At 33.9% G+C, this 12,696-nt stretch overlaps 2 protein-coding genes across 5 annotated transcripts; one reads left to right on the top strand and one right to left on the bottom strand.

Moving 5' to 3' along the window:
• The first annotated feature begins 3,719 nt into the window (after positions 1-3,719).
• On the top strand, positions 3,720-12,258 carry LOC117924509 (transmembrane protein 234 homolog). 4 transcript variants are annotated; one of them, XM_034843136.1, is made up of 2 exons: positions 3,720-4,118; positions 11,904-12,258. In XM_034843136.1, the coding sequence occupies exons 1-2, from the start codon at positions 3,752-3,754 to the stop codon at positions 11,918-11,920; spliced, it is 384 nt and encodes a 127-aa protein (XP_034699027.1). In that variant the 5' UTR covers positions 3,720-3,751; the 3' UTR covers positions 11,921-12,258. The 4 variants fall into 4 exon arrangements, with proteins under 4 accessions (XP_034699027.1, XP_034699026.1, XP_034699025.1 ...); XM_034843135.1 differs by having other exon boundaries at positions 11,864-12,258; XM_034843134.1 differs by lacking the exon at positions 11,904-12,258 and adding an exon at positions 11,801-11,858.
• Positions 9,784-12,059, bottom strand: LOC117924508 (probable xyloglucan endotransglucosylase/hydrolase protein 26). Its single transcript, XM_034843132.1, is given in 5 exon segments — positions 9,784-10,417; positions 10,894-11,087; positions 11,270-11,337; positions 11,340-11,369; positions 11,858-12,059. Coding segments are annotated over 5 exon segments (873 nt in total). The 5' UTR covers positions 12,030-12,059; the 3' UTR covers positions 9,784-10,008.
• Positions 12,259-12,696: the final 438 nt, after the last annotated feature.

The following is a 12,696-nucleotide window of genomic DNA, read 5'->3' as shown; positions in this document are numbered from 1 at the left end:
TTCTTTTTTCTCATTTTTTTTCTATTTTTCGCTATTAATTGTTGCACGGATTCTAATACTATATGTATGGGGTTTCTTTCGTGTTTCCTCTAATTTTAAATTTATTACTAATTTAGATGTGATTTAGTACTTGCTTGCATGCTTAGTGTTGTATTTGAAATTTGGTTTGTCAATAGAGGGAAGGAAGTTAAAGAATCTTCTTCCTTGTTTTCTGCATTAGGGTTCTATGAGTTTTTATGTGGTCTTGAATGTGATAAAAGTCTTTTAAGGCATTCCAAGAGGTATTTTTGAATCTAACAAGAGTTTACTACTACTTTTATGCTTATGATGTAGGTTTCTAGATGGAGGCTAGGTTGAGGCTTGGTAAGGGCTTTTCAAAGGTCATTATGCTAAGTTTAAAGTTTTTTTTTGATTGATTTAAACTAACGTTTTCTTTAAAATATTTTTCATCCAACTTTTTAGAAATATAAAAGAAATTGAAGGTATTTGGAAGAAGCTTTGAAATATCGTAATATAATATATCCCTGGTGCACCAATCAACTTTATGAAGTATATCCTAAAGATATCTTCAACGGATTGAAATCCTCCATAATTCTTGACTTGTCAACAAAGCTTAAAAGCTAAAGGTAAAGAGAACTTGAAACACAATAGATTATTTAACCTTTTATTTTATGTTCATCAAAATATAACTAAAATAAAATACTTAGTTACCAATCTCCTCCATTTTGACGATGATAAATCTAAATTATATAGTGGTAACTTCCCCTCAATGAAAAATCTCAATTATCATAAGCATGTGCGAAAATTAATAAGCATGATCATAATACCATACTAATGAAAACCATCAGGCTATAAATCAAAATATGTTGATAACACCATGTTAGCATAGATAAGCATAAATGAATGATCATAAGTATATCCAAAACAAAGTGAGCAACATGCAATAGTGTATCATACTTGGAATGTATCAAAATACCATTGAAATACCAAAAAGCATCGAACATTACCAATGGGTACAAAATATGTCCACAAAATGCATGCCCTAGTGCTTTAGATATGCCCTAATTTGTCTTCCCTTCTTTGACAACATTAGAAAGGGTGTGGATTGGTTATGTAATGGGGTTGGGATGGAGAAAAATGTTGTTGTAGGAAGTCCATAAGAAAGTCTACGAGCCACACCTAACTACAATAGAAGAGGGATGTAGGATGGTTAAGATTCAATCAATTAGACGAAGAATAATGTATACTAAACTATGTGTGTAACAACAATTGCTTAAAACTACTCATTTTCGTGTTTTAGTCACTTGGTTGCTTCTAACGATGCATCAAGTTGCTTATAATGTTCATCTTGTTAACTTTCTAATTGGGCTTGCAATGCAAAGAGTTGGCCTTTCAAGTTGCCATTATTTTGCTTAAAGTCAACCATCAATTTTACCTGGATTTACTCAAATAACATTACATATGAATGAGATGATCAAATGTAGAACTCTAAATTTTCTCTCTATTGTGGCGTCGTTTCATCCCCTTCCCTTGTGGGATATTCTCTCTCATATTTTTCTCACACATAATTATATTATGGAACTTTGGCACATATCCTATTATCTTTAACCATAGTTAATAAGCAACTAGAGTTAACCCCTCTCGTCTTTTTCTCATACATAATTATATTATGGAACTTTGACACACATCCTATTATCTTTAACTAGAGTTAATTTAAGCAGTTAAGGTTAACTTTCATGCAAGGATTTTGTATTTGTGAGTGTGTGACACACATGAGTTTAACCAATGTTCAACACAAATCCCATCATTGTTGGACAAAACATGGTGATCAAGATATTCATGGACATTTTCATTTTTTTAAATAATAATAATTATTATTATTAATAAGACATCATTTACAATTTAAAATAAAAAAGATAATTCTTCTACAAAATTTATAAACTCTTTTATTTATCATGTATTTTGTAAAATTACTTTTAAAATTTTTAAAATTTTTAAAATTCAAGTTATTATTTTAAAATTTTCAAAGGTTTTTAAAAATGATTACCTTTTAAAGATAGATATCTAAGAATTTAGCTATCATTAGTGTCATCTTTTGATTTTAAAAAAATGATACAAAGTATTTTTATTTTTTTATAATAAAAGAAATGATATTTGAATTAAATCTTTTAAAAGAGAGTCAAGGTATTAAAGAAATGGGAAAATAAGGATTTGTTTGATAACCGTTTTCGAGAATAATTTTTTGTTCTTCAAAATGAGAAAAACCAGGAAATATATTTCACAACAAAAAACTGATTCCTATTTTTTATTTTTAAGAATAGAAAACATGATATTTTCAAATAACATTTTTAGTTATTTTATATTATTTTCATTTTTTTTTATGATGATTGCTTTAAAAAATAATTATACAAACATGTAAAATGATTAAAAATAAAACATATTTAAAAATAAGTTAAAAACATCCTAGGTTTTAAACTAGAGAACATTTTTTAAAAAATTGTTCTCAAAAAACTATTTTTTAGAGATGTTTTAAAAAAATAGTTATCAAATAGACCTTAAACTTTTTAAGTATAGTTTAAAATAACTTTCTAGAGCTTTTTCAATAAGTAACATTTTTTTGGCTTTTATATTAAACTATTTTTTAAGCCTAAGCTCTTAAACAAAATCAATCAAATAGGCATGGAAGTTCTTATGAAGCTTAAAAATTTAGTTTCGACTTGTTAGAAGTTGAACCAAACAAGACTTTAATTAGATGTATTTTAAAAAAACTCCATAAATAAAAGAAACTCATCAAAAATTGTGGATGGTGATAATACTTTTGACATTAAGAAAAATTATTATCTTAATTGGGCTATTAATTTATGAATAAATGGATAATTTATTAATTTATCAATAAATTAATATTTATTAATTTTAAAAAAATATTATGCCCTTGTACATCTTTGACCGATAAAAAAAAGCATGTAAGAAAAAATTAATACATAAAAACTAAAGAGATTCTAAAAAAAAAGAGATGATCATTAGTGATATAAAAGAAAAATATCTTTAAATAGAAGAGACACGATATCACAACTTAATATTATAGAAAATAAAAAAGTTTTAAGTATGTTATGGGTTCGAGAAAGACTTGAATTGAGTAAAAATAGAAGTTATAAAATATTATTCAATATTATATAGTGAATTTTGCTCGTTATTCACAATTATTAATTTATATTTCTTTGGGCTCATAAAGTTTTTTTTTTTAAATTTATTATCTCATGCATTTAAAGAGGTTGTAATTTAGTACATTACCTCAAATTGGAACTAAAATTTTTTATTATTTAAGCAAGGTTATTCGTTTATCTAAAATTTAATTATCGATGATGTATTGTGTAGAACCTCTTTCACAACATTTTCCACTAATCTTAAAAATAAAATTATTTTTTGAATTCAAATATGATTTTTTTTTCAATTTATTATCTATAAAATAATGTTTAGAAATAATTGTCATTTGATTTTAGAAATAGGACTCGAATTGAAACTCAAATATAAATATAAAAACAATTTTTTATACTTATCATATATATATATATACAAAACGTAAAAAATTTTAAATTATTTTTTCGTCTTTTTCAATTGTAAACAACTTGAAACGACGACGTTTTGTTGATGACAATGTAAACGACGTCGCTTCGTTGTTCCCGGCCTCGCCCAAAACCAAAAGGGGAGAGCGAAATTCACATCTGCTTCGATTAACACCGGCGATCCAGAGATGATAGGGGACATAGAGAAGATGATCGCGGTGGGCTTAGTATGGGGCTCCACCAACGCTATAATGCGCCGTGGCGCACTCATCTGGGACCGAAAAGTCAGATCTTCTTCAACGCAAACAACCAAACCCTCTACACTCCACCAACGACTGCTCGCCACCTACAAAAACTGGCTCAATCTCCTCCTGACGTGGCAATACTCCATCCCTTTCTTGATAAATTTATCGGCCTCAGCTACTTTCTTTGCCATCTTAAGCGACACCCCCATATCACTGGCGGTTCCGGTGACTAATGCGACGACGTTTGCGGCCACTGCGGTGTCGGCCATGCTCTTGGGCGAAGAGACTCGAGTGTGGTTGGCTTTGTTGGGTACTTTTCTTATTGTTCTGGGTGTCTGGATTTGTATTATGTGATGCATTTTGTGATCATGAACTAACCCCTGTGTCTGGTCACTGAGAAAAGCGAGAAAAGGAAAAGAAAAAAAGAGAGTACATTTTGAATTTTATGATTTTATGTTTCCAAGGAAACTCGCTAGCATTAAGTGATATAGTTGTATAGTATTGTGGTTTCTTGTGAATGATGGATGAAAAAGAAATAAATCTAAGATCATTTCTTTGGAGGCCGAATCTATCATGTTTGTGAGAATTATAAATATGAAGCACTAGTGTTTCTAGTTAACCAACCATTATCAATTTTTTTTTTTTCATTTTAATTTGTTGGTCTTGATTAATATCAAATTGATTTTGTTGATTTCTTGTAATAGTGCAAATTGGTGTTGTAGTGCTGTTTTCCCCTCCTGTTTGATGTGAGATTATGGCCAATGAGAATCAATATCCTGTTTATTTTCTTGTTTCAAAGTAATTTTTAGTATTGTCCTTTCATTTCCTGGTCCTTTCTCACACCCAAACAGAATCTTAATGGTCCACTAGGTTTTCAAAATTTTGCTGGAAATAGAAGAGATTTGGCAACATTAGAACTACCATCAAAGTGCTGATTTTATTTTTTTTTATTTTTTTTATAAATATTCTAGTGTTTCGTTTTCATGTGTCAGTATTGAGGATTTTCTTACATTTGTTGGTTTAGGTGTTTTGGGCAATTCCCTATCTGGGCATTTGCGATCAAGGGATTTATAGGCATTCCTCTTAGTTTGATGTTGTTGGATTAAAGGTTGTTTGCTCTTCCCTTAATTGAGGGAATATACTCATTCCACTATACCATATAAAATATTATGAAAGACAAAACTAAATATAACTATTAAACTCTAAAATATTTCATGTTTCCTTACCTCTTGTGTCTATATTCTAAACTATGAGCCCTCACTAAGCTGAGTGTGTTTCACTCTTTCCTACATTACTATTGACCTAGTATAATCTTCATAAGTGCATCTCTATCTCATAAGTTTTCTCCTTAAAATATTTATAAAGATATTTCTAACAACTTTCTTTACTTTATTAAGAACTCTAATATGATAATGACATATTAAGATATAAAATAATTTATATCATATTCTTTACCAAAAGGAATCTATACCAATTAAAAATTTGAGACACTTTCCAAAATTCTCCACCTTGAATTGAACACCATCAAGTCAATGTTCCATCTTTCTATGATACACTACTAGCAAGGATATCACCCAATATACTCTTGGAAACTTACTCGAGCCAAATCCTTACTTCACACCACGACTTTCTTGTGTGCCACGAACATTCCTTGTTATCCTTTTAGTAGATTTCCATAACTTCAAACTGTTCAGTCACTTCATTGTATTCACTTTCAAGATGCCATAAATGTATATTAGAAACCATACTCATCCTCGACAACAAAGTACATGCTTTGTGGGTCACATTCTAATGAGAGAACAATTGACTGTACTTTCAATTAAAATTCTTTTTTTTAATGCTCGTGTGTTTTGTTCTCCTTAACTCTTCTAGAAATCTCCACCTAGGCTTTGAATTACTTCTTATGCAAGCAAAAGCTCTAATATCACTTGTTGTGGAGATAAAAGCTTCAATGATATTATGTTAGTGCAATAACATAAAGATAAAATTAATCACTCACACAAAGGTACATAGGTTTTGAACATAGTTCGGATAATTGTGCATGCATGTACAGATGAGAGAGAATCATTCTATTGTACTATAGAGAATATTATAGATAAAATCTCTAATATAACTTGTTGTGGAGATAAAAGCTTCAATGGTAATATATTAGTGCAATAACATAAAGATAAAATTAATCACATACACAAAGGTACATAGGTTTTGAACATAGTTTGGATAACTGTGTGTGTATCTACAAATGAGAGATAATCATTCTACTATACTATAGAGAATATTATAGAGGACATAAACCATCCTCGCATCTACACCTTAAACTATGAGCCCCTACTCTACCGGGCATATGTTTCTTACTCTTTCTCACATCTTTATAAACCACTTACGGTTTTCATAAGTACATCTCCATCTCATAAATTTTTTCTCCCCATGACTCAGAATATTTATAGAGACATTTCTAAAGACTTTCCTTATTTTATAAGGAAATCTAATATTACAATGATGTATTAACATAGGTAATATTCTATACAATATTCTTGACCAAAAGAGGTATATGTCAATTAGGAATTTGAGACTTTCCAACAAGATGTATTCAGGATTGGGGTTTAGTTGTATTGTTGTGGAGGGTACCTTACCCTCCTGTATATTGGGCTTCCTTTTTTAAAAGTATTTGTCCATATGACCATTTCATATAAAGAAAAAGTATTTTAGACAATTTGAAGTTGACCATGTCGATTTGAAGCTGGAGCTCTTACAACTGCTGCCTATGGAGAATTAGGTTTTATCCTCAGTCAACCATGATGATGCTCAGCAAGGGCTTATTTTCACTGAATGAAAATATGTTCTTCTGCACATATGACTTATGTATCTAAAACATTTCTTAGCAGCAAGTAGAAATCTTCATAGAGTATGTCAGTTTCCAGTGCATGCCATATGCTAGAATTGTTGACTTTCCTTCTTGTAATTTGGAATTAGTGTTAGGATATCTGGAATTCATCATCTCCCATTTACGAGGTTTGGCTTAAAGCAGCCATGATAATGCAGATATCAGTTATGGTTAGTTATTGGAGTCAAGTGAAGAAAGTGGAAATTCTTTTGTGATATAAAATCTGATCATAGAAAGAAGAGAAAAGTATTAGATAATTAGACTTTATCTTCAACTAGTTAGATAATAGTAAATTTTTTTTTTTTTTTTGATAAATAAGCATGGATTGTATAACAAAAGGCAAAAAATCCACAAAGCATATAGGGGGTATACTAGGTAGCTAAGGCCTCACAACCAAAAAAGAACAACAAAAAAACTCACCAACCCTTAACTGGATGCTAGCCACTCCAAGAAGCCTATAAGGGAGAGCGACCCCTCTCCAATATACAATTTAGCCCAACCCAATAAATTACAAACAAAAGAATTTTTGAGCTTTTGAATTGCTAACAACCCCCCCCCTCCTAAAGGCTAGTCTATTTCTCTCCTTCCAAACCGTCCAAAAAATATACAGCGGAATGGATTTCCAAATCTTTTTCATTTTTTTTCCCACAAAAGGGCCCCTCCAGCTAAATAAGACCTCCTTTACAGTTTCTGGAAAGACCCATTGAACACCAAACAAACCAAGAACAATATCCTACAACACTCTGGCCACTGTATAGTGTATGAGAATATGATTTACAGTTCCTCTTTACAACCACACAAGAAACAACAATTATGGAGCTGCCACCTCTTTTCTGGAGCCTATCTAGGGTAAGCACCTTCCCCCAAGTGGTCTCCCATGTAAAGAACGCGATTTTGGTTGGAACTCTATCCACCCAAATGCAACTTTTCGGAAAAACGGAGACAATGGGGTTGACCAACAAGCTGTACGCTTTCTTGCCTCTGAACTGCCCGTTTCTTCCTCCCTTCCAATAGACCGAGTCTTCCTTCAAAATAATCCTGTGACCCCTCAAAACATGAAGCAAATTACCTACCATATCCAATTCCCAATCATTAAAGTCCCTAAGAAACCTTAAATTCCAGCCTCCATGGCCGAAATTCTGATCCCACATCTCTTCCACTGTGGCATTCCTATGAACAGCCATGACATAAAGATGAGAGAATATTTGGGATAGCACTGTACACCCGCACCAAATATCAGTCCAAAATCTGATTTTGGTGCCTTTTCCCACATTAAATGCCATATTTTCCCAGCACCAATCCGATTCCTTTAAGATCTCCTTCCAAACCCCTACTCCAAACGCCCCATTTGCCTTCTTTGTCCTCCAACCAAAATCCTTTTGCCCATACTTCGCCACAAGCACCTGCTTCCAAAGATCATCCTTAACAGGAGCAAATCTCCATATCCATTTGCTAAGCAAGGCTTTGTTCAAAATGGCTAGCTTCCTTAAGCCAAGGCCCTCATTTTCCTTATCCGCACAAACCACCTCCCAGTTAACTAAGTGGGCTTTCCTTTCCAGATTTCCCCCTCCCCACAAAAAATCTCTTTGCAACTTTTCTAACCTCCTTGCCACTGTCTTGGGCATACAAAAAAGGGACATTTGATATAAGGGCATACTAGCCATTGTGCTTTTTATAAGAGTGATTCTCCCACTTTTGGAAATATATTGACGTTTCCAAAGCGCAAGTCTCCTCCTCACTCTCTCTTCCACCCCATCCCACACAGAAGAAGCCTTATTGAGGATTTTCTTTTGTCATTGCTTTTTTGTAATTGTTCATTAATTCTTAAGAACAAGTAGGATGCAGGTAAAAAAATTCTGAGCACTGAGGAGACAGTACTACCTTGAAGATCATGTAAACTTCAAGGTAGTACTGTCTCCTCAGTGCTCAGAATTTTTTTACCTGCATCCTACTTGTTCTTAAGAATTAATGAACAATTACAAAAAAGCAATGACAAAAGAAAATCCTCAATAAAATCAAATTTATCACATGTTGATGTAGATATTGCCCTTAGTTCAACCCAACTAAGCATTAAGTCATAGCTACTGGGGGTTAGCATTCAAATCATTTTTCACCATTTGGTCCTAGCTGGAGTGACATCCTTGACCAAAGTAACGGCTGTCATTATTTCTTAGTGCCTCAACATACATTCTCATTTATTTCTAATAGGACTCATCCCACATTCTCATTGGCTTTCTCGTGTTGCTGCAACTTAATTTAGATCACTCATTATGGGTGCATTGTGGAACCATCTAATAGTCCTGTTGGTGCCACCTTTAACTTCACATGAATGCACTTGTACATTCATATGTACATGCATCCAAATCATTAAAGCTTGTTTTTAGCACCTCAAACATAAGGATATATGCACGAGGTAAATAAACTCAGTAATCAAGGTTCTCTAAATGTGCTATTCCAAGTTGCCTCTAGCGCTCATCCTCTTTCTATACAACATGGCTACCAAGGTTAGCAGTAACAAATGTTGTTTCTTACATTTGCCTTGGGACAAGTAGGGAGGTTAATGCTAAAGGTACTTGATAGACTTGATCTTTGAATAGTGAACAATTCTGGTATGCTTTATGTTTCTGAATTCGAAGTAAGAGAAATCATGACGAACCGGTAGAGGAGATGTTTGTTTCCATCTATAACTAAAGGTGCAAGTGTTGGGCATGTGGATTGGCACCTTAGAAGTTTTTGTCATGCCTGGGTTGCGTAAGTTTCAACTTCATCAGGTTTGCTCATACATGCCTGGGTTGTGTAAGTTTCAACTTTATCAGTTTTGTTCATACACTCTGAATTCAGCAGCATATATGATTTTAATCTTAATTATTATTATTATTATTTATTTTTTTAGTTTTGGAGAAGCAAGTGCTTTGACCGTAAATTCCGTTCCTCTTTAAGAATCCCATTCATAGTTACTTCGATATTACATTCCCAAATCTTCTATGAGAATCAATATGAACTTTCTCCTTATATTTCCTTCTTAGTACATTTTGACATGCTTTCTGTCCATTTATAATTTAAAATTCTATGAAAACTTTATTGTTACAGGAACTGGAAAGTTATAGTCACTGCTGACTAAATCTTGAGACATTGAATACATTTGGTGAAATGGAAGGAAATACAAGAATGAAATCAATTTAATTTAAACACAGAACATTGAAGAATTTATTTCAGTTATACCCAGGAAATAGGAAAATAAATGAGACTGCAAAATTATTCGTCTCTTTGGAAACCACTCCAGCTGTTTCAAAGTATTGTTTGACTGCCCATCCTTGAGTTAGAATTGTGGCTTAAAACATTCAGGAGGCATATTTCCTTGGAATCTCTTTGTATCTTTGCAGTAATCATAGATCATATAGTTATCTCTGACCCACTTCATCTGACCCTTCTTAGCATAACTCAACTGGCTGTATACTGGAGAAGTCCACCAGTTAGCAGGGGATTTGGAGGCACATTGATCAATGCTGACCGGTCCATTCCACTTGCAAGCCCTTGCCCTGAAATGGCGGAATCTGGCTACAAAGGGCGCACTATACCAGTCGATTTTAACAAGCCCACCTCTAGTTGCCCAGTTATCAGCATTCCATATACTGGAGTAAACCCTCATACCTTGTTTGTTGGGGTAAGCAATTCCTTCATTCTCGTAGTTCCGGAAAACTCGAATTGGTATGCTATCAATGTACCACCTGAAACCATGATGACATATTCAAGGTTCAGGGATTGTTCTGCTACTGGAATAGTTTCGGAATAGGGAACCATATGGGAAAAGACAGTCAGAATAGTGAGGGTAAGGTGATGATTGTTGAGGACAGGATTCAATTAAAACTTCAGGCAGAACCAAAAGGATAAAATGTTAAGGAATTTAGTTTGAGTGTTGTGTGTCTGTATGTTTTGGGGTGGGGGGAAGAGGATGAGGTAAAGCGGGTGTTAGAGGTTTTAATGCAAATTTTTATGGATTAAGTTGGTGATTTAGAAATAATTTTGCCATCAGCCACTTACTAACAGTGATTGTGATAAAATATGGGTAATTACTAGGGCCCAATGAAACTTCATGTGTAGTTTGCTGAACTTTTGATATTTTAGGGAATATTGTTAACGTCTGAAACAATAAAAAAGGTGATGATGTTTTGTAGAAAAGGAGGCAGGTGCCTGGTGGACTTACACTACTTCAGTGGGGTTCCAGTGTATGGTGTAGTTGTGGAAATTAGCGGTTGGATCAAACCAGAGGTAGAACTGTTGTTCTCTGCTTCCATTTCCTTGGGTATAGATATTCGTGTGGATGATGTAAGGTTGTCCAGATATGTTCCCTAAGAACTCAAAGTCGATCTCATCATGCTTGCTTCCTGTAGAGGACAGCTGCACAAAATATGAGAAGATAAAATTAGCAATTCTCCTTTTGTGAGCCCATTTTCAGGTATAGGGCATTTGTTCACTTATGTTAGATCCTAGAAAGCGCATATGCTAGATCCTTATTGACAAAATCTGAGAAGTAATATCCGTTTAGAGGCCTTGTCTGTTGCTCAATCAGGTTCACTTACGTAGTATGCAGTTACTGTGCCAGCAGAATTCCCAGGTACCAACTTGATCAGCATTTCAATACTTCCAATAGGAACGCTCTCTTTGTTTGAACACCAGAACCTGAAAACCGAAGGCAGCATAGTAGTGTGGTCAGAGGGAATTTAAGTTTGAATCAGTCACTGAAACTTACCAATCCCCGAAGTATTGGTAAGTATCTCTAGTCAAATAATCCAGTGACCAGGGTTATGTGAGTCAGAATACAGGGAACTGGGTCTTAACCTGGTTTCACGTTTGGTTGATTTATTTGTTGTGTGACTTCCTTTGTGAATTGGTCATGTGTAGCATTTGACAATCCATTAACTCTGGCATCTGGACTAATATGATTTATGCAGTTCTATTACATGTACTTTTGCAGCATTCATATATTGTATAGGAGTTTACAACTACTATGGTACACCATTTATCTTTTAGATTTGAATTATGTCTTTTTTTTTTTCCTTGCACTTATGTGATTATGATTACTAGTTTCCTATCTAAAAAAAATTATGAAGTATTTAAGCTACAGAACATCAAGGCATAATGCGATGAAACTAGTTTCTTATATTTACCTGAAGTTGAATCCAACACAAGTTGAAGATCATCGCCATTTCCCAGAATTGAGGAATGGCTAGCACCCCAGTTGAAATACATGCTCTTGGAAAACTTGGCGTCAACGAAGCTTTGTTCAAATGCAACTGCAGTGACTAATAGAGCTACAAACAAAACTTGAAAACTCCCCATTGCTGCCCCAAGGGACACTTCTCTTTCTCTGCTTTATCAACTCTATGAAGGTGAAGTGGGATACTTTGTTCTTGGTTTGTGATGGCTTTATATAGCTTATGATCACCACATACACCTTACTAAGATGAATTCTGATTGATTTTCCTTTTTGCTCAGAATATATTGACCTTGTCATGGCTTTTGACATTTCCCACATTATTATTTGAAAAGATAAGAGGACTTAATATCATTTCCAGTTGTATGGAGGTGGAAGTTATGCCTCCAACTAAGGTCAATATTAAAGTATAATTTAGTTATTTCATATGAATACCATGGTTCAACTTCTGATCTTCCCAGTGTGCAAATGTTGGCTATTAGCATATTTGGTCATTGAGCCAATGGTGTGCACCATCTGTTTGAAAATGGAGCATTGCTTTTAAAAATAGGAAGCAAAAGTATATGCGTAGATGAAGTAGGAATTGTTTTTTAGTTGTATGTTCTAGGAATGTTGGGAGAAGTTGAGGTTGAAATGAAGTTTAAGGATGTGGACAAGCTGGGACGCGGTTGGGAGTAGGAGAATGTCGTGGGCGAGACTAATGCAGACAGGGGTGGCCAGCTGTGGTGGCCTGCAAAGTGGTGCCCAGTCCCCTTGGGTGGGGGTGCACACCTTGAGATGTTTTCTTGCTAT

This window comes from Vitis riparia, chromosome 11 (genome assembly GCF_004353265.1).
Source record: "Vitis riparia cultivar Riparia Gloire de Montpellier isolate 1030 chromosome 11, EGFV_Vit.rip_1.0, whole genome shotgun sequence".
NCBI classification, from domain to species: Eukaryota; Viridiplantae; Streptophyta; class Magnoliopsida; order Vitales; family Vitaceae; genus Vitis; species Vitis riparia.
The sequence above is the reverse complement of the archived record's forward strand: the minus strand, read 5'-3'. Positions and strand labels throughout refer to the sequence as shown.